Source organism: Pituophis catenifer, unplaced genomic scaffold (genome assembly GCF_029215685.1).
Source record: "Pituophis catenifer annectens isolate HBS135680 unplaced genomic scaffold, rPitCat1.0.hap2 SCAF_7, whole genome shotgun sequence".
Taxonomy (NCBI): Eukaryota; Metazoa; Chordata; class Lepidosauria; order Squamata; family Colubridae; genus Pituophis; species Pituophis catenifer.
Window position 1 is genome coordinate 24102774 of NW_027256887.1, and position 27876 is coordinate 24130649.

Below are 27876 nucleotides of genomic sequence, written 5' to 3' on the forward strand. Positions count from 1 at the left end.
AAAAATTGAGATAGGCACAAACCAATGGGCAGACCATAATCCACTATTCATAAACTGGAAAGGGGAAAGAAGACGTAAGAGATGGACAATGAACCAAAGATTATGTAAAGAAAAAGAATTTAATTCGATGTTAGAAAAGGAAGTAAAAATATTTTTTCAGATAAATAAAATAGAGGAAACCTCTTTACAAAACACATGGGATACTTTAAAAGCATATATAAGGGGCCTAGTAATAGCATATACGAGGAAAAAGAATAAAGAGAAGAAAAAACAATTAGATAATTTAGAGAAAGACCTAAAACAAATAGAACAAAAACTCCAGGAAAAGCCCCAGAACAAAACAATAAGAGAAGAATGGGAAATGATTAAGCATAAATTGAATTTGATAAACCAAATAGAACTAGCCCAAAAAATAAAAATGGCGAAACAAAATTATTTCGAACATGCAAATAAAACGGGCAGATGGCTAGCCTATAAACTGAAAAAAGAACAAAAAAAAAAGAACAATATACCAATTGAAAGATGATAAAGGAGAAATTCAACATAGTAAAGAGGCCAAAAAAGAAATTATTAAGAAATTTTATGCGAATTTATATAATCAGGGGAAAATAGAGGAAGACAAGATAAAACAGTACATAGGGAAATCAGGAATGCCAAAAATCACAAAAGAACAAAGAATAACTCTCAATAGGCCAATAACCAAATTAGAATTAGATGAAGTACTGAAAAAGCAAAAAAACAATAAAACACCGGGACCCGACGGGCTACCGGTAGAAATATATAAAACAATGCAAGAAGTATTGGGAGAGAATATGTTGCGATTATATAATGAAGCTATGGAGAAAGCCAAAATACCAAATTCATGGACAGAAGCCATAATAACAATCATTCCAAAAGAAGATACAGATCTCCAGTTAATACAAAACTATAGACCTATTTCTTTATTGAATGCCGATTACAAAATATTTGCAGCAATCTTGGCCGAAAGGATTAAATCAGTATTAAATACATATATACACCCAGACCAAAATGGATTTCTGCCGGGACGCCAAATAAAGAACAACATGAGAATAGTACTTAATGCTCTAGAATATTATGAATCACACCCGGAGAAGCAGGCAGCGTTGGTTTTTCTTGACGCCCAAAAGGCCTTCGATAATCAAAATTGGAAATTTATGATTGAACAATTACAAAATATGCAAATCAGGGAAAAATTTGGGAAAATTATAGCAGAAATCTATACCAAGCAATCAGCAAGGATAATTATGAATGATGATATAACAGACAAATTTAATATAACAAAAGGAGTCAGACAAGGCTGTCCACTTTCCCCCTTACTATATATTCTATCATTGGAAATCCTGTTGAAAAAAATTAGAGAAGACCAAGGAATTGAAGGTTTAAGGATCAATAGAGAAGAATACAAAGCTCAGGCCTTTGCTGATGACCTAGTGTTTTTGATAGAAAATCCTATGGAATCTATACCTAATTTGTTCCAAAAAATAGAAGAATTTGGAGAATTGGCCGGACTAAAAATCAATAAAAGTAAATCGAAGCTAATTGTAAAAAACCTTACGGAAATCCAAACAAAAGAATTGACAGATAATATATAAATCCAAACAACAACAAAAATAAAATATCTAGGAATCTGGTTATCTACAAGAACATCAGCAATTAAAGAAAACAATTATGATAAATTACTAGAACAAACAAAGAAAGACTTAGAAAAATGGGAAAATTTACACATTTCATTCCTAGGAAGAATTTCAGCCATCAAAATGACTATATTACCTAAATTTTTATATTTGTTTCAGGTCACCCCAATTAAAATAGATAAATCGTTTTTTGAAAAGCTGAATAAAATAACATCTAAATTTATATGGCAAGGGAAAAGGCCACGAATAAAATTTAAGCTGCTTCAGGACACAAAAGATAGAGGAGGAGCTGCACTCCCTGACTGGGAGGTATACTACCAAGCAGCAGTACTATCGTGGGTCAAAGATTGGATAGAATTAAAGGACTCTAGAATTTTAACAATTGAGGGACACGAACTTCAAACTGGCTGGCACTCCTTTATGTGGGATGAGAAATACAAAACACATTCATATTTTAAAAGACACACAATAAGAAACTCATTATTACAAATTTGGCTTAAAATTAAAAAACAACATTATATGAAGATACCAAATTGGCTAGCACCAGCAGAATCAATTAGGCACCCAAATTTAACAGAGAAGACAAAAATAATTAGATATAAAGATATAATTGACTATCAAGGCAAATTAAAGACAAAACAACAATTGGAGACAGATTTACACAGAGAAATAGACTGGTGGATTTATACTCAAATACAATCCAAATACAGAGAACATATAAAAACATATGAAATTTATAATCAAAAACAAGAAATAGATAAAATTATATTAGATTCAGAAAATAAATTAATTAGTAGAATTTACAAATTTCTTCTATGCTATAAATTGGAAGAAGAGACAGTCAAAGAAACGATGATTAAGTGGGCTCAAAACATCAAACACACAATACCTTTGGAAAAATGGGAAAAGCTCTGGCAGGTAAACCTAAATTTAATGAAAGCAACGGCGTACAAGGAAAACCAACTGAAAATGTTTTATCGGTGGCATATGTTTCCAACCAGATTGGCAAAAATACAACCTAAAAATAGCCTGATTTGTTGGAAGTGCAAAAAGGCACAAGGGACTTTCTATCATTTATGGTGGACGTGCCCGGCAGCAAAGAAATTTTGGTCTAACATCAAAAAATGGTTGGAACAAATAACAAAAACACAGATTGAAAAAGAACCAGAAACATTTCTATTAGGAATCTTTAACAAATCATACCCTAAGGATATCAAATATCTCACAATTCACATATTAACTGCTGCAAGAATAACCTACGCAAAAAATTGGAAGCAAGAAAAAACACCAAGTGAAACAGAAATAATAGGAAAAATTTTAGAATGCGCTGAAATGGATAGGTTAACCAAAGAATTACAAGAAAGAGAAGAATCAGACTATTATAAAATATGGAATAATTGGTTAAAAATCAGAAATATACAAAAAATATAGGGGGAAATATTACCGACTTAAATATATATATATATATAATAGAAAATGTTATTAGATTAAGGAGAGGTGAAGGAATATATCATAAGTAGAATTGTAGAATGTCACTCTGAAAAAATGCTTAAGAAGAAATTATACTCTTTGTGTGTATATGTTGTATAAATGTTTGTTGTATATATGTTACGTATGTCTTTTTTAATATTTATATTCAATAAAAACTACTTTTAAAATATAAAATATAAAAGATGAAGACTTTTTGTGTTAGCCCTCTGGAGGTCAAGAAACACCACAGATATTTAAAAAGTTCTATAGAATAGATAGTCCTTGTTTCACAATTATGACAGTGATAAAAAAGTAACTTTATGACCAATCCTTTAGCACCTTCACAGTTCTATAAAGCAAGAGAAAGCTGAAGTAAAACCATAAGCACAGTTGCAGTTTCACTTAGAGACCGCCTCATTTAATGATTGTCAGTCCCAGTTCTGGGCACTGAATGAGGACTACCTGTATTTAGGGTTTTGGGGTACAATAAACAAATATCAGTGTTTCCCTTTGTGCCCTTTCATATTAAGCAGACGCAAGGCAGGATTATTTTGAGTTTCTTCCTTACACTTTCTCCTTTTTGCAATAGTACTGAGTTGTTTTTTATTTTTTATTTTATTTTTATTTTGTAGCTGTTTGTACAAATCTTCCAGGTGGTATTGCCTAATTTAGAAGATTTTTAAAGCCAGTTGTAAATAATGCTGAACCAAATCCACCATGATATGGATTCATTCTGGGTTTAGACAATTTTCTCAGATATTGTCATTTTTATTGTTCGGGAAAAAAGATCTCTGCTGCTTGATGTTTCAAGCCCAGTTCCTTAACCATTAGACCAAACTGGCTTTCTTGATATAGACCTCCACAGAAACCTCAGCAAATATGCTATTAAATGGAAAGTGTCACAAGCAAGTCCAAGCACAAGACTTGTGCAAGGGTTTTGTCCACTTCATTAGGTTGTAATGAAAAAAGAACCAGATGGTGTACTAAATACCTTAATTGACTAAAAACTTCCCCAAAGCCCACTTTTCACTCTAAGAATCATAGATTAGCAATTAGCTGATCTATTTGAGGAGAATTTCTGGGAAGCAAAATAAAACATTTGTTTTTTTGTAAGCCACTTTCCCCTAATTTAATTTCAGTTTACCCGATCACATAGCTCCACATTAAGAATGTTAATTACTGGGAAAGTTTACATTTCATCTTAGTCTATTCCGATATGACACTGCAGTGCTTCTAACTGTGAATAAAGGAAATAAGTGAAAATCCTTACTACACATTTCTTTGCTGCCTTGTGCAAGAGTGTATCTTCCTCTCCCAGGCTAATCTTACAGTAAATGGAGCAAGTATTGTGCAAGACAAAAAGAAAAGAAAAAGAAAATAAATTACCACCACTGTGCTGTAGTATTCCTTCAGCAAGATCTAAGAATTTTAAGACATGGCTATTCTTTAGTTGCTTTTTCTGGATATTTGGTTTGCTAAACAACTTTTTTTTTCTTGTTCATTTCTTTTATCCTTTTCTTTCTGATGTCTTGTTCCACTGTTTGTTCTCCTACCTCAGGAATCGGCAACCTTAAACACTCAAAGAGCCATTTGGACCCGTTTCCCACAGAAAAGAAAACACCAGGAGCCACAAAACCCTTTTGACATCTAAAATGAAGATAACACTGGATTTATTATTTTTTACCTTTATGCTATGTATAAAAAAACTATAGTGTGCTGCATTTATGAAATCAATGACCTGCTACAGAGAAAACACATTTTTATTTCTGCATGCAACAAAAACATTTTGAACTCCGAAAAAAAAGATGGGTCGAAAAGCTCAATAAATCATGTGCCAGCAGGTGTCACACATTGGCGGTTGTGACGCATATTTTGAGTGACAGGAAGTTGCAGCAGAGGGATGAAAGAGCCACATGTGGCTCCAGAGCCGCGGGTTGCAGACCCCTGTCCTACCTCAATTATTCATTTTCACCTCTTTCTCTCTTGGGCAAGTCCATCAATTCTCGTAGCCTCTCCAGGTTGATGGTTCAACAATATTCATTCTGAGGAAAGCTTCCAAAACTATTAGGGATACTTTAATTGATCTTAATGAAAGTTATATTTGCATAATATGTTGATTTAGTAATAGAAAAAGAATTCTATGAGAAAAATACGACTGCATGTTTTGTAAATAGGATAATTAATTTGAACATTTTACTCTTTTGACCTTTGGAACGATATAATAATGAATCAATTCCCCAAAGCAATTTCTTTGGAACTTCACCCAAAGAACAGTGAGTATGAACAGTGATGTTTCTAATGAATGCCATCCTGGTATAAATTATTTTAATTCTTTGTCAGTCTAAGAGCCTTGATAGTACAGTGGTTTAGTGCACCCTGTTATTAACACAGCTGCCTGCAATTTCTGCTGGTTCGAATCTCTCCAAGGCTCAAGGTTGACTCAGCCTTCCATCCTTTCTAAGGTAGGTGAAATGAGGACCCAATTTGTGGGGGCAATAAGCTGACTTTATATAAAATATACAAAAGTATGAAGGCTATTGCTTAACGCATTGTAAGCCGCCCTGAGTCTCCGGAGAAGGGCGGCATATAAATCAAATTAAAAAAAAAAAAAAGTAGCAGTGTGCAAGGGGGGAAAAAATCTATTTATTTTGCACATTCTGCTCTGATGTTTTAGATCCTATGTCTAAATTACTGACTGCTCCCTTTTATAAATCTTATTAACATAATGATGCAAATGGATGGTGAAAGCATTATTATATTATGCATTTTTAAAAGCAATCAGTTGTATAATTTATATACTGAAATTATTTTTCTCTTATACTTGACAATCCGCCTCTCTAATTAATTTATTCTCAACTAGATCTAAAATGCCAATTCCATTTTGAAAAAAAATCACAGATTAGCGCCCTTTATAGTTAATTCTGTTTTTTAACATGTTTTTTTGGGGGACAAAAAACTTTATGTCATATTGTGGTACGTGTTATTATAATTACCAAACGTAATGATATTATGAATTATGTGTCATGGAGCCTTCAACCACATGGCAGAATACTAAGGTTCTTCCAAAGAGATCTGCCAATTTCTCGGATGTACAATGCACTAAATTAAGTATTTTAGCTTGCCCCATCTTAACACTCACTAAATCAGAATACAGTAGAACAAAATACAGTATTCCCCCACCAAGACATTTTAAACATTTTTAAAATATTAAAACATTTTAAAACATTAACATTTGAAAGCTTTAGAAAATATTTCTGAAGAAACACAAGGACTTTCTTTCTCATTGTCATTGCCTCTTCCCATATCAATATTTTGCTATGAGTTAATTTGCTATTATTTTACCAAAGGTGTATTAAAATGCTACTTTTAATTATAATAGATACCAGGTCACCTAATTCTTCCGTTCTCTTGCCTTTACAAATATTCTTCTATCTCTTCAGAAATTATAAACATTCTTCAAGGAGATATATACAATCACACCACTTTTACATTCACAAAAATACAACACCCAGCTCTGCAAGATTATTCCTTGAACTTCTCATCACCTTTAGAAGCTATCAAGATGTCAATTCTCATCTTGACTATTTTGTACTGAGTTTAAGATAAGAGATCTTGTTTACTTTCTCTTAATGTGTGGTATAAAAAAACCTACCTGTTAACACTTGTCACATAGGGCATAGCGTTCTGAGTATAACTATTATCTTTTCTTCTCTAGATTTTCTGAATCTAAGCGTATAAACATCATTTTATTTTAATTGCACTGAGGATTTTTGTTTTAAAGCACAGCAGAGAACTGACATTCTAAATTTCAAAAATCTCCTTTCCCTAGCTGTTCTTAAAAACAAAACAAAAAAAATTGCTATGTTGTCACCAGCTAGTCATACTGTAAAGTAATACAAGTGTATTTATGCAACATCTTTGCATAATCTTGTGTTGGTAAACAGCATAACACTTTTACATGCTGAGATGCTTATAATTTTTCCAGATGTTGTTCAGAAATAAAACAGTTTCGAACATTGTGAGGCTATAGATAGAATGCAAAAATATGTTATATATACCCCCTTAAACTTGGAACAACTAAGCAAAACTGAAATACAAATATTTTTAATTTTAGCTACACATAGAAAATATTAAATACATTAGAAAATGTTAAAAAAACAAAGTCACACTCACTTGCTGAATATTTATGAGGACACAAAACACATGTTCATACCAAATGGTACACATTTTTAAAATGCAAATGTTCAACACAAGCACAAACATACATACATACACACGCACACATATTTGCATGTATGTATGTATGCATGAGAAAAGGTTCATAAAAATATGCACATGAAAGCTTTGTTTTTTTGTCAGATTCAGGTAAGGCTAAAGAGAACTTGTGAAAACTAAATAGTATTCATCAAAAACTATTGTTGAAATCTATATTTCATCTCAAATTTTACCATTTTTGCTTCAGTAATGGCGACAGTTTTATATTTCAAGTTTTAGAATATTTTTGAAAATGTTAATAATTATACCAGTAGAGGGAGGTAGCTCTGTATGTTTCAGTATTATGTTTATAGCAGCTGTAATGAATATGTTTAAAATTATAGCTAGATGTCACACTTCATTAACTATAATCTGCAGTATAGAACAAGTTCCAGTGTAGAACATGCAACAAATGGACCAATATTTAATATTTATGTTAATAAAAATATTTTAGCAATATCTCAGAATGCAAAGTCCTACAGTATGGAACACAACAATATCTGTTCATGTCAGCCATGGATGGTAGCATCACATTACAAATTTAGAGTATTCGCAGAAAATTCTAGCAAATATACAAGATCGGGTCTTGTCTTTGTTTAAAGTTGAAGTTATTGGCAGAGGTCTAATATACATCTATATTTCAGTTACACAACCAGACCCATTTGAATACATATTTTTTATTAATTTTGTCATAGTAAACTGTATAGGATCAAACAGCTTTAAACCAACATATATTTAACTTTTTAACTTTTTCTGTTGGTTTATAGTAGGTTGTCTAGACCGGGTTCTCCAACCTTGGCAACTTTAAGACTTGTGGACTTCAACTCCCAGAATTCCCCAGCCAGCAAAGCAAAGCAACATTATGACCAGTCAGTTACAACCTTTGTAGCATCCCCATGATCATGTGATCAAAATTCAGATGCTTGGCCACCGGTTCATACTTATGACCATTTCTGTTTCCCAAGGTTATGTGATCACCTTTTGCAATCTTTTGACAAGCAAAGTCAATGCGGAAGCAAGATTCACTTAATAACTGGGTTACTAACTTATCAACTGCAGTGATTCACTTAACAACTGTGGCAAGTAAGGGCATAAAATGGGGCAAAATTCACTTAACAAATGTCTCACTTAACAACAGAAATTTTGAGCTCAATGTGGTCATAAATCAAGGACTACATTTACTCTTACTCTTCTGGAATTCATGCCTCCCTCCTAGGGATCTACCTCCTTATCCATCATAACAATATATTTTAGTTGTATGTTTGACTTCTGCAGTATTAGTCACTGTCATCATCAACATAATCCCAAATCAAACCATTTACTCCCAAAGTGATGATTGTTCACTTCAGTAAAGGTTATGGATTATAATCTACCACCCTGATTCAGGGAAGGTTGATAAATAACTAAATGTTTTCCCAGGGGCAGGTTTTAAAACCCACCACTACTGGTTTGCTCGTGGGCACACCCACACACATGCATGCATGCAATGCTTCTGTGCATGCACAGAAGTGTCCGCACGGGTGGGTGGAGCCTCCCGCCGCCACTACCGGTTTGCCCAATCCGGGGCGAACCGGTAGCAACCCACCACTGTGTTTTCAAATGGTCCAGTCTAGGGCTGAGACAGAGTGACTGACCCAAAGTCACCAGGTAGCTTCTGTGCTTAAGGGTAAACTCAAAACTTCAGTTTCCCTAGTATTAGTAAGCACCTTCACCACTTCAGAGCTCTCTATTTAATATAAAGGGAGAAAAATAGCATACCTGAACCAAAGTGATGTGTAAAAAAACCCAAAAAACAATTGTGGAGGAAGCAGTTTGGGAAAACCAACCAGTTACCGGTGTACTATCTTCACTATAACACAATCTAACCACTGTTCTGTTTCATTCTATTGTCACAATGGTCCATGGTCTTATCTTTTTCTATTCACTTTTACTATATCATTAGCTGTAACTTTTGGCCCTCCATAACCAAAATCTTATGGTTTCCAACTTAGCTTTTTATATTACTTTCATTTAATTCCAGCTTTTTCTTTTGGAAGCTTAAGGAAGAACTCATAGTGGTTATCACTCATTTTATTTTATGGTGAGTTAGGTTCAGTTGAAAGACAATGACAAGCCCAGACAGAGTTAGTGAGTCCAATGAAAACTGGCGAGGTTCCTCATGGCTTTAAAATGTTTTGAAGCCAAAATATTATCTGAAATCCTTTATAAAACACAAACAGATTCTGTCTGAAGAAAGAGTGGCAGATTATAGTGCAAACAAAATTCCAGCAATCAATTCTAGCAGCATCTGATGTACATCAAATGCTGTTAAGACTTGATACAGGAATGCTACTACTGATTCAGATTGAATGTGGAAGATGATGATAACTTACTGGCTCAAAATACAATTCTTCCCAGTTGGTCTGACTCCTCTAGTTTTAACTTTTCCTCCCCTTGGAAACAGGTGGTAGATCATAAATTGGGCTCTCTCCATTATTCTTACTATCAGTAGGTTGCGAGCAAGCTAAGCAATTAATTATGTAAAGAATAAGAGGTGTGGAATTCAATGCTCCTGAACATGATAGAATTTGGATTAAACAGGGGCAGCTGAGATACAGCTGAAAATTACATTCTTTCCATTTGAACTTCTTTAAGGCAGGTACAGTAAAATCTCTGTGGCTGAATAATGATAAGGAAATCAAAACTATCTCCCTATATTGTACTTTTTATAGAGACACAAGGTCAATATACATTCTGCCCAGGGGTGAAATCCAGCAGATTCTGACAGGTTCTGGAGAACCGGAAGCAGAAATTTTGAGTAGTTTGGAGAATCGGCAAATACTACCTCTGGCTGGCCCCAGAGTGGGGCGGGAATGGAGATTTTGCAGTATCCTTCCCCTGACACGCCCACCAAGCCATGCCCACCAAGCCATGCCCACAGAACCGGTAGTAAAAAAAATTTGGATTTCACCACTGATTCTGCCCCTTATAGATAATTTCCTTGGGAGGCCAGATAAATTTTATATGAACCTTTCCCTTCAGGATTGAAGGCTATTCATTACATGTTCAGTAGCTAAATTTTGTGTTGCTACTATGAAAATAAGATATAATTGGCTAAAGACATGATTACTTTTGTTTTAAATATTACTTTTGGTTTAATATTCTTAAAGAATAAAATGTTAGGGAATATATATTTTTTATTTTAATTTTATATCTATTAACATTTCAAGTTTATCATCTGAGTAACAACTTCTCTAACATCATAATAATATAGTAGTGAATGTTCTACTATATGATTTACAGTATTTTGCTAGTTGTTAGCATATTATTAAATTTGCTTCACTTTGTTTTTGTTTTATCTTTTGCTGTTCATTGACTAAATAAATTATTATTGATTGAAATGGGGAGGTAAGTCTGAGGCCACTGGTCTAACTATTCATATTTTCTCCCCCACTTTTATGTTTATGAATATGACCTTTGCAAGTTCACCTAGTGCACCAATTGTGACCCTACTTGGATCGGGAGGCTCTCCTCATATTCACTCATGCCCTGGTCACCTCACGGTTAGTTTATTGCAATGCGCTCTACATGGGGCTACCCTTCAAAAGTGTTCGGAAACTACAGCTGGTCCAGAATGCAGCCGCGTGAGCTATCGTGGGTGCACCCACATTACACCAATTCTCTGCAAGCTGCACTGGCTTCCTAATGGTCTCCGGGCACAATTCAAGGTGTTGGTTATTACCTTTAAAGCCCTACATGGCTCAGGGCCAGGTTATCTTCGAGACTGCCTTCTACCACATAGCTCCCAGCGACCGGTAAGATCCCACAGAGTTGGTCTCCTCCAGGTCCCGTCAGCTAAACAATGCCAGCTGGTGGGCCCATGGGGGAGGGCCTTTTCTGTGGCTGCCCCAGCTCTCTGAAACCACCCCCATCCTATTGGCCTTCCGAAAAGCAGTGAAGACCTGGCTTTTCCGGCAGGCCTGGGGCCGTTGATCTCGCTGTTGCGATCTTGTGAAATCCGGCCATGAATGGTGTGAATGAGTTTTAATGTTTTAATGTTTAAATGTTTTTATAATGGTTTTTTAAATGCATTGTAAGCTGCCCTGAGTCTTCGGAGAAAGGTGGCATATAAATTTAACTAATAAATAAATAAATAAATAAATTTCTACTCACTCTCTGTTCTCTCTCCCTCTACCAAAAAAAAGTCTTTGTTTCTTCCTTCCAAACTGTTAATCTACCTTGCTTTCAAAGGCTTCTTACTTCTTGTCCCAGCTGAGTATGAATCCGCACAGCTGCATTTGCTCCTGCTGAGCCCTCATCTACTTTACATCTTTCTTATTTTCCTTCACCTTTTGCTTCTTTTTCTATTTGTTCATCACTGATATTTAAGTTATAATTTCTTATAATGCAGTCTTGTACCCTGCCCTATAAAAGAGCAAATTCAGCTATGCTGTTCTAGGAGCTACAAACAATAAAAATAATGGCTGTAAACTAAAGGAGATTAGTATATTTTAATTCCCTGTTTATTTTCAGCTACAGATTCTACAAAATCGGTAGACATTTGTATGGATGTACTTATTAAGAAATTTCAGTGAGAGCGTATTTCATTTTTCTTTATTCAGGAACAGGCCATTGAAATTCAGTTGCAATATGAATACAAGAATGTCTATAAAACATACTTGTTCTTTATTGAGACAGAAATAAAAAAGCATATAAAAATACAAGGGATCAGAGTTAATAGTTGTAGCTTTAGTTTAGATGCTTTGCATTTACAGGATGACTGCCTTAGAGCTTTGCATATACATCCATGTGGGCTGGAAGTCTGCAGTACCTGAATTCCACCTCACATAGAGTGACTACGTATGCAACTAGGCTCCCAGAATTCTGGGAGTTGAAGTCCACAAGTCTTAAAGCTGCCAACCTTGAAGACCTCTGCTGTAGATTATCACATATAAGCATTAATATAAGCATTGTCTATTCATTAACATTATTGGTGTAGGTAAGAGGGAATAGAGGCTGCTCCTCATCAATGTGATTCTAGACAAAGATTTCAAAGTTTAGGATATCTGCCTCATCTTGATTGGATTGCAGTTTTTAAGATTCAGGTTCAAAGGTGGAAGCTTTTCTTCAATCTGGTACTGACAGTGAAAAATCACATTACAGCAGTGACAAAAAGGGCCTCTTATTAACTTCAGCTACTAAATCAAGTACATTCATTCCTGAAAGAGAAAGACTTTGTGATGCATAGGTGATGGACTTCAAAGCCAAATTGCTTCAGTGCATGTTTTTTGTTTTTTTGCAGAGAGAGTCATGAAGACAATTCAGAAGGCAAGGTGCAAATGATAATTGATCCTTCCAGAAGTGTCACCTCTTCCTTAAAATAGCTGTAGTGGTTACCAGTTATTTTTTGGACCCTATTAAGAGTGTTTATATGATGAATAAATTTAGAGCCTTGGTGGCGCAGCAGACTAAAGTGCTGTTAAGTAGCAGCAGCTGCCTGCAATTACTGCAAGTTCAAATCTCACCAGGCTCATGGTTGACTTAGCCTTCCATCTTTTAGAGGTAGGTAAAATGAGGACCCGGATTGTGGGGGCAATAAGCTGTCTTGTATAAAAAAGAACACCGCTTAGGGGGACCCGAAAGCCCTACTAAGCAGGTATATACAAAAGTATGAAGGCTATTGCTTAACGCGTTGTAAGCCACCCTGAGTCTTCGGAGAAGAGCAGCATATAAATTGAACCAATAAATAAATAATAAATAAATAAAGCCTTATAAATTTGGCCCCAAATTGTTTGCCCATCCACCAATTCCTCCGCAGTCCCCAACAGGCACAAAATAACATCCATGCTAATGCTATTTTGGGGATACAATATAATATGCGCTTAAATACTTCTACTCAGGATTTTAGAGTTCTTTAGGTAGCTTATTATTATGCATCGATATTTTGAAACTACCTAGAACTAAAAACAGAACTGTACATTTTAAAGAAACCAATAATTTGTAGTAAAATATGAAATGGCCTGGTTCAATGCTTAGCATCACCACTTAGTCTGTGATAGAATATATCTCTGCCCAAAACCTTAAATTCCACCATGGTAAAATACTAGAAGAGACAGATGAAAAGAACCAGGGTAAATCACTAAGGGAAAACTGCAAATGGAGATACAATGTAAACTACGTATCTTTGGTTATAACACAGTATATTCCTTTAATTTACAGGAAAGTTTGTAACAAATGTTTCATTAACAGTTTGGTTGGATATTTAAAAAATTACTAAGGTGCATTTTTACAGTTTTTATTAATTACAACCAGAAGAGTGTGAATGAGATCAATGTGCTAATTCATTCTATTTCCTGCTTTCATAAATTAATACCGTTCTTCTTAATAGATTCTTTACCATACAAAAGTTCTGCAGCTACAGTACAGGTAGTCCTCGACTTATGACCGCAATTGAAGCCAAAATTTCTGATGCTAAGTGTTAAGTGAGTTTTGCCTCATTTTACGAACTTTCTTGCTACAGTTGTTAAGTGAATCACTGTGGTTGTTAAATTTGTAATGCAGTTGTTAAGTGAATCTGGCTTCCTCCATTGACTTTGCTTGCCAGAAGGTCACAAAAAATAATCATATGATCCAGGGGTGAAATGTAAAATTTGTTACTACCGGTTCTATGGGCGTGGCTTGGTGGTGGTGGGAGTAATGTGACTGGGTGGGTGTGGCCAACTTTTTTTTAAAAAAAACTTTTCAAAGCATTTTTTCTGCAAATGCAAAAAAAATGCTTTGAAAAGGCTCTGCCGATCAGGCAACACAGCTGGGACCATCACAGCCTTTTCAAAGCATTTTTTTAACCACCTCTTCCGCTGAAGAGGTTGCAGAAAAAAATGCTTTAAAAGTCTCTCTGATGATCCCAGCTGAGTTGCCTGATCTTCAGAGAGACTTATAAAGCATTTTTTTCTGCAACCTCTTCAGCGGAAGAGGTGGTTTAAAAAATGCTTTGAAAAGGCTTTGCCGATCAGGCAACACAGCTGGGATCGTTAGAGAGACTTTTAAAGCATTTTTTTCTGCAACCTCTTCCGGGGAAAAGGTGGTTAAAAAAATGCTTTGAAAAGGCTCTGACGATCCCAGCTGTGTTGCCTGATCGGCAGAGCCTTTTCAAAGCATTTTTTAAACCACCTCTTCCCTGGAAGAACTTGTAGAAAAAAATGCTTTGAAAAACCTCTGACGATCCCAGCTGAGCCATGCGATCATCAGAGGCTTTTTTTTTTTTTACTTTTAAAAGCATTTTTCGGCGGAAGAAGTTGTAGAAAAAATGCTTTTAAAAGTAAAAAAAAAAAAAGCCTCTGATGATCGTGCAGCTCAGCTGGGCATGGTGTGTATGTGTGTGTGGGGGGGGGTGCAGGGATTTTTGCTACCAGTTCTCCGAACCACCCGCTGCCATCACTACCGGATCGGGTGATTTGGTCCGAACCGGGAGCATTTCACCCCTGATATGATCCCAGGACATTGCAACCGTCATAAATATGAATTAGTTGCCAAGCATTCAAATTTTGATCATGTGACCATGGGGATGCTGCAACAGTCATAAGTGTAAAAATGATCATGTCACTTTTTTCAGTGCCTGTAACTTTGAACACTAAATAAATGATTATAAGTAGAGGACTACCAGTATAGTGGATATGACAGTGATTCTTATGACTAAACTTGTAACACTATCGGTAGTATGTTTCATGATGGATTGTTTGCAACATGGGAAACATGAAACACAGTACAACTTTACCTGTCTATCTACTTTTAGTGGAAAAATGAATAGAAATAAATAAAGTATAAAATAATGTACCAATTAAAATATGCATTCTTGTTCTATCCTTTTTTTACCTTGTTTTACCAAAATATCACTGTTGCCTTTATTGCACAAATTAGCATTTCAAATGTGCATTTATAAAAGTAGTGAACAGTGGAAATAGATACCCTAAGGTTGAGATTGTTGATACATAAATTTGTTTGAGTTTTATTTCTATGCAAGTCTAAAAGGATGCCTATTGTTTTTCTTTTCAAAGATAACTTAAAGAATTATTTCCCTTATAAAGGGCAGTATAAAAATTTAATAAATAAATAAATAAATAAATAAATAAATAAATAAATAAGCAGTTTCTCTGAAGAACAGTTTCTCTAAAGTTTGCATTTTATGAATTTTTTTTTAATTTCACAGCATTATCCAATATTGCATATAACTATATGTAGGGGTGTGTGTGTGTATAGCAATTATCACATTTATTTTAAAATATACAAAATGTTAATTTATAAGGGTAATAACTAAGTTTCAAGATATCCTGAAGAATATTTTGCCAAACAATACCACATAGCTTGATTTCCTAAGTAAAAGCAAAGTTTATATTCTTGTTTAATATACCTACCTGTCACATACCTACTTCACAAAAAGTTTAATGTCCTCTAACAATATAAAAACACTATTTTCAGCCTGAAGAAAATAAAACAATTCAAGCCAATGAAATAAAAACCAAATATTCATTTCAGTACCATGGACAAGACCAATAGCTAGTACATCTGGCATTTCACTTAAATGCATCCTGCTGCAGTATAAAACATTAGAACTATGAATGAAAGATTAAAAATGCTGGTAGCCAGGCCTTCCTTTTTTACACACTATGATAAATATTAGAGCCACACTATTAAATTTTGACTATTTTTTTTTTCTTTTACTGCTATCATTAACATTTAACTAAATCACAATTTAAATGTCTCTGGTTTCCAACCAGAAATTACAGATACAATCTGGTCTCCGTCATTTCAAATTTCAGTCTGATATATTTTATGCATGTCGTTTATCTTTCCCCATCTAATAAAGTTTTTAATTAAAAAAAAACTGGTAAAATTATGGTCTGTCATAATATTTTTTTTCCTTTGTGAAACTCCAGAAGTCTACTTGACCAGCAGACAAGTGACTGAAAGGGATACTTTCAGGAAAATAAACTGTTGAACAGAAAAAAGCCTGGATATTTACTTTTTCTCTCCCTCTTCCCAACCACACAAACATAGCAATGCCTTTTTCTTTATTGAAATGTTAATTACAGTTTGTAGAGTAGCCCTTATTAAAGATTGGTTCATTTCAAACAGATAATTCTATCATCATAATCACAATTTCAATTTTATTTATATCCATCTCCAAGGCAGAATTAAGTATTTTTTGCTACCATTGATCTCAGTGATAGTGCTTAAATTACACGCTTAAAGTTTTACAAAACACAATGGGGATTAATTCTTACATTCTGTCCTATTTCTGAAATGTCACTGATGTTTATAGAAATACTCAGAAAGATAGAAAGACTTGTCATTCATATAAATCTATTTCACTGTCCTTAGTGAAATGCTAAACTTGATCCAGAAATAATATATATTTTCAGTGTTCAATATTTTTTGTTTGTTTGTTTTTGGTGCTCAATATTTGTTTGTTTGTCAAATTTTACATCTATAATCAGTTCCTTTATTTAAGACCAAATAAATATTTTGAGATAAGATATAAGAGTTGACAGCAAGATACTTTCAACTTAAATCTTTTCCCTTTCTTCCTTAACCTCCATGCCCCATGATGAGGAATAAGGGTTAGGGCAGTTCAAAATGTCTGAAGGGTAATAAGATGGGGAAAGTTATTGTAGAACTTATAACAGATAAATTTGCAAGACTCATAACACACCATGGTAATAATGGGCATTTTTAAAAAAGAAATTAATCCTTTCCCAGTAAATTATTGCACAACTAATTTGGAATAAAATTACAAATAAACTTCTTCAAATTAACTTACCTCTATATGTCATATCCAGATAATACTGTGAGATGCATTTTGGGATATCAGTCATTTTGAAGGTTAAACTCTGATATTAAGGATAAGCATAAACTGAACAATTTCCCATTAAAACTTTTTGAAAACTTAATTCACACCATATTCCTTCTTCAGAAAAGACATTTCTATACAATGCTACATTGCAAGAAATCATGAAATAATGTATAATGCCATGATGGTGAATTCATCACCGTTTCCAAAAGTTAAGTTCCAGAATGAAAAACTGAATGTGAGTTTAAAATGTTTACTGCAACAGTTCAAAATCAGCTCTATTGACAACTTTAACATATATTTTAAAAAGCAAACTGAGAAGCGTTGTGTTAATTTTTATATTATTTTACTATAATTCTTCTGAGGTGAAAGATTAGTTACATTTTTGCTATAAATACATAAACTATTATAAAGTCCCTTACGATACCAGTCAAGAATAATAGGACAATAGAATTGTTATCTTTTGCCTAAAATTCAACCATCATTACATCAACCTTGGAGGAAGAATAGGAGGATAAACTTGCACAGAAACTTTAATAATGATATCTGAATAGGTGAAAGAAAAAAATACAAAATTTACAGCAATCCTAGAATTTAAGTGAAGTCATAATTGTTGCTCTCAATATTTTCTATTTACATGAGAGAAAGTGAATTGGCATCTTCTGCATATCATAAAAGGATCATAAGCATTTCCTCAATTGAGCACAATTATGCATCATCTTTTTTTTTCACAACTTTTTTTTAAAAACAGGTAAAGATAATCCAGAAAACAATGTACATTATCTATATTTCACATAAATAGATATAAAACCATATGCACTTACCCCAAGGTGGTCATAGTAACAATGGTATACCAGAAAGCAGCAGGAATACTGGTGAACTTGGTGGCAGACGAACCTTTTTCAGCATAGAACATGACTGTAGCAAAGATTATGATGGCCATAGTGAGAGAAAAAAGGAGAAAGCCAAGCTCTGATGCACAGCTTTTCAGAGTGTAGCCCAGGATGCGTAGACCCTGTGAGTGGCGTGAAAATTTAAAGATCCGGAAGACCCGGAAGACACGCAGGGTTACAAAAGCCCCACTGACATCCTCATTGTTGGTCATCACCAGACCAATGTAATATGGCATAATTGCCACGACATCAATGATGCTCATGACGCTACGGACAAACTTGTACCGGCTGGGAGCAGCCACCAGGCGCAAGAGATATTCAACAGTGAAGATCATGACACAGGCTGTATCTAGGCAGAAGAAAGCCACATCGTAGCGCTCTCCACAGGATAACTCCTTGATGGCACCAGGAGTCATCCCACAGGGCACAGTCTCCGCCACATTCGCAATGACAGAAACAGCAATGAAAAAGCCAGTAACATAGTAAAAAACCAGTGCCAGTGTGCTGGTGTGTGGATTCTCAAAGGCCCGCCACATCCTCTCTCGAGCTGTCATGGAAGGAAGATGGCACTCGTTGGCCTTATCCTGATCAGCATCATCCTGAAGGCGTTCAGCATTTTCCCGTCGTCGATCCTTGTACTCCTCATAGCAGCAATCGCCAATGATTTCAGGGATAATACCAAAGAAGGCCAGCTCCTCATCATAGGCTGAGATGCACTCTTGACGGGGATAGTGTAGCTTTCCTGTTCTATAGAAATTGAGGATGTGTCGGAAGATGTCAGGATCCCGGTCGAAAAAGTATTGCTGTGTCTCTGGGTGGTAGAAGAAGTCCCTCTCTGAGCTGCCCAGAAGGGTATCAGGATAGCGTTCAAGGGTGTCCAGCCAGGTCTGGAACTGGGTGCCACTCACATTCAGCACAATCAGAGAATCCTGACTACGTTTCCTCTCCTGCCTAGGTGCATTTGGCATAGGGTTGGAGGCCACTGGCATCCATCCTATTGCTGCTGCTCGGGCAAAAGGCAGCCATGCTGCTACTCCTGCTGCCATTACGGAAGCTGCTGGTGGTGATATTGCTGGGTAGTTTCTTTAGAAATAATCCAGTCTTCTAAAATGAAGGGGGAAGGGGAAACACAGAATGTAGCAAGAGATTAGGGGCCCACACTTTATGTATGACAGAGAAATCTACCCTATTTTTTTCATCTTCTTTCCTTGTAACCCTTCCCAAATAACAGGCTCTCCCATTACTTAACACTATTTGAAATATTTGCTTTAAGGTGTTAACCAACTGTGGAGCATGAGAAGCTGTTCTATGTTTTTGATCAACACCAAGCACCTCCTTTCTCCATTAGGTAGACTGAAATCAGGGAAGATCAACATGCACAAAAATGCAGCAAAATATACTGTCTGCAAGAGCAGATCAGCTAGCTTGTCAGATCCAGGGAGTGGTAATCAGTCAGCAATTTTATCAAACCAAGAGACAACTCCTAGCTCAGCAATATTCTGTTCTTTTCTGATTCTGGGAAAGGCTCTGACATCCTGACATTCCTCCCACTTGTCTACTACAACCATCAGCTGCAAATAGTTGTTTGGGAACTGAGGAGAGAAGAAAAAAAATGGATTTTTTCTTTCTTTCTTGAATACTTAGGCTAGTGCTACAGAAAGAACACCTGCTAGGATGTCTACTTACATCTCTTTGCAAATCATAGATTTTTAGCAGAAGGTGTGAAGATGTCACTTTTCCAATTTACAGTTGATTCCCTTTATCCCAATGATCATCACTTCATACTACACACTCCTATTTTCCAGGCTCTTGCACTAAAGAGGCAGAGGGACAGAGAACTAATAGCCTCCAACTTGATACAGGGAAGCTTTTCTTGAATAAAGAAAAGGCAAGCTGAGAAACAGCTTAGCTCACAAAGAATCCTGCAAGCCTTCTTAGTAAAAATGAAGTGAATTTTGAAAAGGAGAAATTAAGGCGGAACAGCAAGACGGGGGAGGGGAAATCCAAATTTACAGTTGAACTGGACAGAACAACCACTTGTGGGAAACATGCAAAAAAGGGAAGGATGAAAAGAACAATTTTGGGAGGGAGGTTCCTATGAAAGAGGTTAGCTATAACCAAGGCAAAAGTCAGGTTCTTCATCCTGAACGAAAATTCAGAAGTTGCTGGAAGCGAAGTTTAGGATGGCAGAGAGAATGGCCAAAGTGGTTGGTTAATAGAGGAGTAAATGTTTTGAGAGTTGGTCTTGAGTAGATAAGAGGAATCCTAAAATGGAAAGTTTGGAATGTTCAAATACATTTGATTTAGGAATAAAGCTGTCGTTAGGTGCAATGTTCACAGCTGGGATGGTGGAAAGGAGGGTTACAGTCCTTAGCCGGAAACATCGCTAGCTAAAGAGATGTTGGAATTCTATAGGTGGAGATTAGGACTAAATCTGTGTGTTAGGGAACAAAGGTTAGGGATAAGGAGCCCGAGTTATACCATACACAAACACACTCAAGGCATGACGTATGCACGTGCATGTGTGAGAGCAGTAATACTACTTCTGCAGTCGAAAATAACAATGAGCACTTTCAATAAGGAGATTATTCTGGACCTCAAAGGGTCTAGGCAAGAATTTAGTTCAGAAATCTCGGCTAGGACAAAGGACTGATTTGGGAGCGGGATGGAGAAACCCGGATAGGGACCGAGAGAGCCATTTCACTTTAGCTTCCCGCTTCCCACCTTACACACCGAAGTGACCCACCCCCCTCCCCAATGACGCCCCTCTTTCCAGCTGCAAAGGCAGCCTTGCCCGGGCTGGTCCGGCGCCCTCTCGAACTCTCCCCGCCACTTGATGCTGCCCCGCTGCATCCCAAAGCTCTGGCGGTGGAGACAGAATCAGCCGCGATAGTGGGGAGGGAGCGTAAATTTGGAAGGGGGGATCCAAGCGGCCTCTGCCTCGAGGGGGGGCTCCAGCCACCAGCCCACGCACGGAGCCCTCCTCAGCCGTCTTTCCCTCCCTTCGCCTTACCTGAGGGCGAAGTCCGGCCGGAGCGCTCGCTGGGCATGGAGGGGACCTGAAAGTGGCCGAGGCTCCCGCGGCGCTCGTGCGGAGGCGCTGAGGCGGCTCCTGGCCAGCCCCCCTTGCTCTCCCCTCTGCAACAAGTTCAGCGGCAGACGTGGGAAGCGGGGGGGGGGGGAGACAGCGAGCGACGCAATTCCGTCTGGTGGCAACTCAATGCAGCCGCTTCCCTTCTCCTCCTTCTCCTCCTCCCCCTCCCCTCAGGAAAGAGCTCGGCGGCGGCGGCGGCTCTCGTCAGGCAGGAGAGCTGCCGCGATCGGATGGCGGAGGGCAGGGTTGCCGGGGCCAAGCTTCTTCGCCGCTCCAGCGGATGCCCGGCATGCCTTGAAGAGCGGAGCCAAGGGCTTCCCAGCCGCCGAGGCTCCTGCTGCGGGTGTTGAGGGCGGGCGGCAGACCACGGAGGCGAGCAACCCACCCTGCTGCTGCGGGTGATGCCTCCCCGGGCAGCTGCTCCGCTTTTCTTTTTCCTGAAAATGTCACTGGAGGGAGGAGAAGGCGGATGGAACCGTGGCGGGAAGGAGGTAGGGGGCTTCGATCCGGAGAGAAACAAAGAGAATTACAAAACGGCGTCGACTCCGATTTGGTCGTCCAGGCGAAGGGGCTGCGGGCGTGTGAGCGCGCGCGCGCGTGTAGTGCTCTGCCCCATTCTCAAAGGCGTCTCTCTTTCTCACACACACACACACACACACTCACTCACTCACTCACTCACTCACTCGCACACACACGAGTGCGCGCCAAAACAGACCTAGTGTGAGCTCTGGGCTGCCGGCCCCTTTCTGTTGGGGATTAATGAAGAGTTTATAGAGCCTTTTCTAAACGTCACCCCTTAAGTGACGATCAAGATATTGTTCAAAAACACAGTTTCTCAAACTTTGTGATTTTTTCCCTTTTCGCCTAGTTAAAAACCCGTTTGCCTGGACACGAATGTCTATGCCGTTGTACAACGCGCCCCGCCCTTTCGCTCCAGAGAATCAATGCCTGTTCTACTCTTGCTTTAATCCACTTGAACGAGCTTTCTAAAACGAGCCTCACTCTCGGAATCGTGCCTGGGAAAGGTCCCCACCCCGCCCCCCTTGTTCCTTAGTGTGTATTTCTTCGTGTTCCAGTAATGTTTTTTTTCCCCCTCAACAATCCTCTTTCTCTTTTTACCACTAGATGGTGCCTGGAGGATGGTTTCTGTAACGCTTTCACTGATGAAATTTTAGGGAACAGATTCTTCTCAGAAGTGGCAAACCTGTTATCTAGCCTGAACCACTTCAGATGAGAACTCACCTGATTGAGAGCTCTTTTATTATCGCCGTACAGAAATTATCTCTGCATACAAAACCGGGGAGGAAAAAAAAATCGTGAAGCTTTTCTTTCCAACAAGATTCACTTAGATTTAACCTTAGAAAGGTGAACCTGCTAGGCAAGCTGCACAGAGCTAGTCCTCACTTAACTGCCTTGCATAAGAACTGTTTGCAGTTACAACAGTGATGGAAAAAGTATTTCCAATCCTCACATTTATGACAGTCACATGCCTGTAATAGAAATGAAAGCTGAAGTAAGATCATAAGTACAATTCTGGTTTCACTTAGTAACCACTTCACTTAATGACCAAGTTGCTAGTCTTAGTTATGCTATCTAAATGAGGACTACCTGTAGTGTACCAAGAAATGTATCAAGAAACTGGAATTAGGTTCAGATAATGGTAAAGAAGATAAACAAGCAACTGGACAATTCAGTATCACAAGGCATGATGGTAGTTTGCAAAGGCAGGGAAGAGCCACAGCCAGGAGGATACTTGAACTAGAGCAGTGGTCCCCAACCATTGTCTCTTAGCAGCCTGGCTGTGGGGAGAGAGGAGAATCAGGCTACAAGAGCAGGGGAGGTTGGTGTACCTGACCATGTGCGCACAGCTCAAGTTGCGCAAGTGGTGGGCTGGCACGCATGTGTGCACAGCTTGAGTTGCAAATGCACGCACCAGTTCTGAATAGGCCACATCCCAGTAGTCAACGGCGGCATGGGAGTTGAAGACCCTTGGATTACAAGCAATTTAGGCTCTTTTGTTTCTTGCAGTGTGAAATCAATGGAGGAGAAATGCATTTTCAGACATGCCAGATTCTATTAACGTAACCTTACAATAAAGTAACATTACTCCATTTGGTTATGTTTCTTGTCTGGACTCCCTCACCACGCTGATCACAAGGAGAGACTAGCGAAACAAGGAACGTTTAGTCTTAAGATAAGCAAAATGAGGAGGGAGATTTTTTTCAAAAGTTTGAAAGAATGTTATATAGAAGGTGACAACTAGGGATCTTTACAGGAGGTCAAAAAAAGTCAGGATGGGCAGTCCAACCACACAATTAAAGACCCACCCTTTTTTACACAGGTTAAAAAAGGTAGGGTTTCTGTTGCATGCTGGTGGTACCCATCTTGACCTTTATTTACTCATGGTTGCCACTGGTAGTAACAACCTGTTATCTGCGTGCCAGACAGAAAGATATGGAATAATGGCATGCTTTGGAAAATATTTAGAAAAGACACAAAAAACTCTTTGATGTGTTCATATCCTATTCAGACTCAAAAGGAATCTGGAAAGAAAGATACAATTGCTTGAAAGAAGTGTGATGTATGAGCATCACACTTCTTTCAAGGAATTGTATTTTTCCCCCAGATTCACTTTGAGTCTGAATAGGATATGAACATATTAAGGAGTTAATTGTGTTTTTGAATTTTACCATATCAGGAAAAATAAGTGCTATATGCATTAGAATGTTTCCTGATTTGCTACTGGAGTAACTATTGCCCTGAGTTTAGATAGAAATTGAGGGTTTTTTGTGTTCCACTTTGATGGCATTGTCTGTATGGTAATGTGTCAATAGTCATTTAGCAAGAATGACCCTCTTTCTCAAATTCCTCTCTAAAGCTTCCATATTTATTTCCACCTTGCTTGCTTTCTGGCTCTAGATTAGCTTCAAATGGAAGAAAAAATCATTGTTAACCACAGGTTTGAGCAGATTATTTTACAAATGGCTTGGAAATAAACTGACCACACATCTGAAATAAATATGCTGTTTCACCATTTCTAAAAAGGAAAACATGAATGCAACTCAACTACATGATTACAGTGATTTATATTTATCTAAATTATATAACAATAAATATTCAATCTGTGCCATGATTCCCATTCAAGGAAAAAGTATTTTCTCTGTGTAAGTATTTCACTTTCAGAACTGGCCATTCATAGTCAGAACACTTCCAAGAAAGAATAGTCCTACACAATCCAGACTTGGAGAATTGGAGACTGAAATATTTCAGTCTTAAAATGTCTAAATGTACACCTTTAGAAATATTGTGTTCTGTTAGCATAGTGGAAGAAAATACCAAACACAATAAAAGTGGGTTGGCAGAATGGTTAAAAATAATATTTGTATATGACAATTGGGATAGATTTTTTTGTTCACATGGCAGATGCTCTGATTTGTGTTCATTCTTCTAACCACTTTATCTGGCCCTTTACATAAATTGCTTAACAGTTGAATGGTAAAGATGAAAGCATGATTTTCTATATTGGTGAAGCTGGATTACAGGATTGAATATATGTGTGTGTGTGTGTGTGTGTGTGTGTGTGTGTGACATCTCCAGTTGAAATTCACGTTGAAAAGATAAAACATAGCTTATCTCTTTCTGTACTTAATCCCTATGGCATTTAATCTGAATCAGTATTTATCCCAACTCAATCTTGGATTTTCTTTTGAAAGTTCCAGATTGATAAAAAAAAAACACCTATGAATAAGAAGTCAGAATATGTGTGAGACTAGTTTTCTATTTATGCCAATTTGCCTTCAACATATGCTTGGCAATATAGATAGCTGAAACATGCTGTATATTATCTAAGCAATGTGGCTCCAGTGCTTTAGCAGCCTGCAATTTTAGCTAAGAAACACTGTGCTTGAATGGAAACTAAAATTGAATTTCATAAGGATTTAAAAATTAAAATGAAAGTTAGTACAGGAGTATCCAATTTTGTCATATCAATAGGCCATGTATTTAAAAATGTACAATATAACTGATTTAAAAATAAAATTCATTATTCAGAAACTTTATTTTGGGTCTATTGCAGGGATCACCAACCTTTTGGACCTCAGGGACCACTAAATTCATAATTTTAAATCCTGCGGACCACTAATATGACCTGCCTAATGATTGGCTGGATGGGCGTGGCTAGGTGGTCATGTGACTGGTTGGGCGTGGCCAACTTGATGTCACTCACATCAAGGGCCACCTTGCCGGCCTCTACTCACCCCTCCCAGCCACTCCTCACCTGTCCGCCTGGGCTCCTTAGGGCCCCAACAGGAAGCAGTTGTTGGAGCTAAGCAGCCACCATGAGAAAGAGTTGGCAAAACAGCTGGCTCAGTTCAGATTGGATCTGATCGAGAAGGAGGCTCAGCAGAAGCACCTCACTGAGGACTATGAGCATAGGCTTTCCAAGCAGAGGGAAGACTTGCGGGAGTGCAAGGCCAGGTGCCAGCACCTGGAGGCTCAGCAGGCTGAGATGGCAGCTGGTTCCAGGCTATGATGCAGTCCCACTGGAACAAGGCCCTCCGGCTCTTTGCCACCAGCGATGCTTCCCTCCAGCCTTCGCCCAAAGCCCTGCACCAGGAGGCTGAAGCAGACCCCAAGTCAGAATTTCTGCCCCCCTCCGCCCCACACAAAAAGACCCTGAAGGGGAAGACTCTCTGCAGTAACACAAGCGTTCATTGCACATATCTGTCCCAGGGGCCGTAGTTTGAGGACCCCTGATTTGGTGCAATATAAAAAATGCAAATAATTTTTCTGCGGACCACCAAAATTGGACCACCAGTTGGTGACCGCTGGTCTATTGAACCATTAAAAATCCTTAAAAATGGATGGATGTTAAATTTTCATGTTGCTGATATAAGACATTTGAAAGTTCTTTAATTTACATGATTTGGTTCTATTTTAAATTTGCTTCAAATTAATATGCAGGTTAATATAATTTGGGATGTGGTGTTGAATATCTCTAAAATAAGGAATTTGTCAATTTGTTACAGCAAAGAAAATAATTTTCATAATAGAAAGTCGTTGCTCTGATTTTAAGGTATCTGAGATATACATTTATTCTCTATTTTTTAAAAAATCTTTATGTTCAATGGCACATGGTCCACATAATGATCAGGTGACTCAGTGGCTAAGACGCTGAGCTTGTCGATCAGAAAGGTCAGCAGCGGTTCGAATCCCTAGTATAGGTCTCCTGCGTGAGCAGGAGGTTGGACTAGATGACCTCCAAGTTCCCTTCCAACTCTGTTACTGTTACTGTGAAAGGTGATTGACTCAACTGATTTCAAGCAGAGATTTATCATACTTATCATATAGAACTTTTTATTCTTTGACTTTCTTTGTTATGTTTTAACCATTAAAATGCAATTATTTTTCTTACTTTGTTATTATTCATTATAGACTTTTTCTTTTGTGTTTCACTATTTTAACAATAGTCAGTTTAACTAAAAAAAATCATGCTGATTATGCAAATGTACAGTATACACATGAAAATAGGGGCTTAGGCAACAGGTCCTTCCAGATACATCTTGATAAAGTTAAATAAACCAATTTATGACCTTTAATCTTTTTCCTGGAATCATAGAATGGGCCTATTTGAACAGGGTTCCCAAAAGTGCTCACTATAGAGATTTGGCCAGGCATTTCAGGAGTAATTATTAAAAGCAAGTATATATATGGTAGAACAGTTATTAAAATTATTTATTATGGCCAGCAAATATGCTCCTTTTTGACAGTGCACTGTTTCATTACATTTACATAATATTGACTAAAATACACATGGTAGACAAAGACAAGCTTTTCAATTTCAACAATGTTCAGGTAGTCCTCATCTTATTACCACAATTGGGACAGATATTTCTATAGCTTGGTAAGATGGTTGTTAAGTGAGTCATACCCAATTTTACAACTTTTTTGACATGGTTGTTAAATGAGTCACTGTAGTTGTTAATTGTGCCATGCAGTCATCAAATGAATTCACCTTTCCCCATTGACATTGCTTGTCGAAGCTGGCTGGGAAGGCCGCAAATGACAATCACATGACACTCAGATCCTGAAAACATAGCGAATCCATACCAGAAGCGTGAATTTTGATCATATGACTGTGAGAATGCTGTCATGGTTGTAAATGTGAGGACCAGTCATGTCACTATTTTAAGTTCCATTTTAACTTTGAATGGTCACTAAACAAATGGGACTACCTGTATGATCGATTAACCAACTGGGTACTTTGAAGCACACATATACTTTCTTTTTAATAATATTTTTAACAAGAGAGATTAAAAACTAATAGAAACTAATATTTAAAATAAAGATAAGAAAAAAATAAATTAAGAACAAAGTCAAAAGTGTAGAAAGGTAAAAAAAAAAGCATTATAAAGGAACAACTTCCAATTTTCAGTTATAGTTATAAACTGAAGAAGCTTCTTGGAGAAGAAGTGAAACATTTTCAAAGAAAAAAACCAAGAAAGTCCAGTTACCTTTTTGAAAAAAAGCACCCAATGGGACATTAATGCAGAAGATTTTCAAGATTAATATACAACTGAAACCATAAATATTTCTTTTGGTACTGATTGAGGAAATGTTGGAGCAAACTCATTGAACTTTGTATGCTAACTTATACGCACAGCAGTGGAGAGATTTGGTATTGCC

At 37.3% G+C, this 27876-nt stretch overlaps 1 protein-coding gene across 1 annotated transcript in view; it reads right to left on the reverse strand.

Annotated features, from left to right (window-relative positions):
• The window catches only part of KCND2 (potassium voltage-gated channel subfamily D member 2), a 344344-nt gene extending 325200 nt beyond the window's left edge, over positions 1-19144 (reverse strand). The window contains exon 1 of the mRNA XM_070947094.1: positions 18030-19144. Coding sequence (XP_070803195.1) covers positions 18030-19144 — 1115 coding nt within the window. The remainder of the gene's footprint in view (positions 1-18029) is intronic.
• Positions 19145-27876: the final 8732 nt, after the last annotated feature.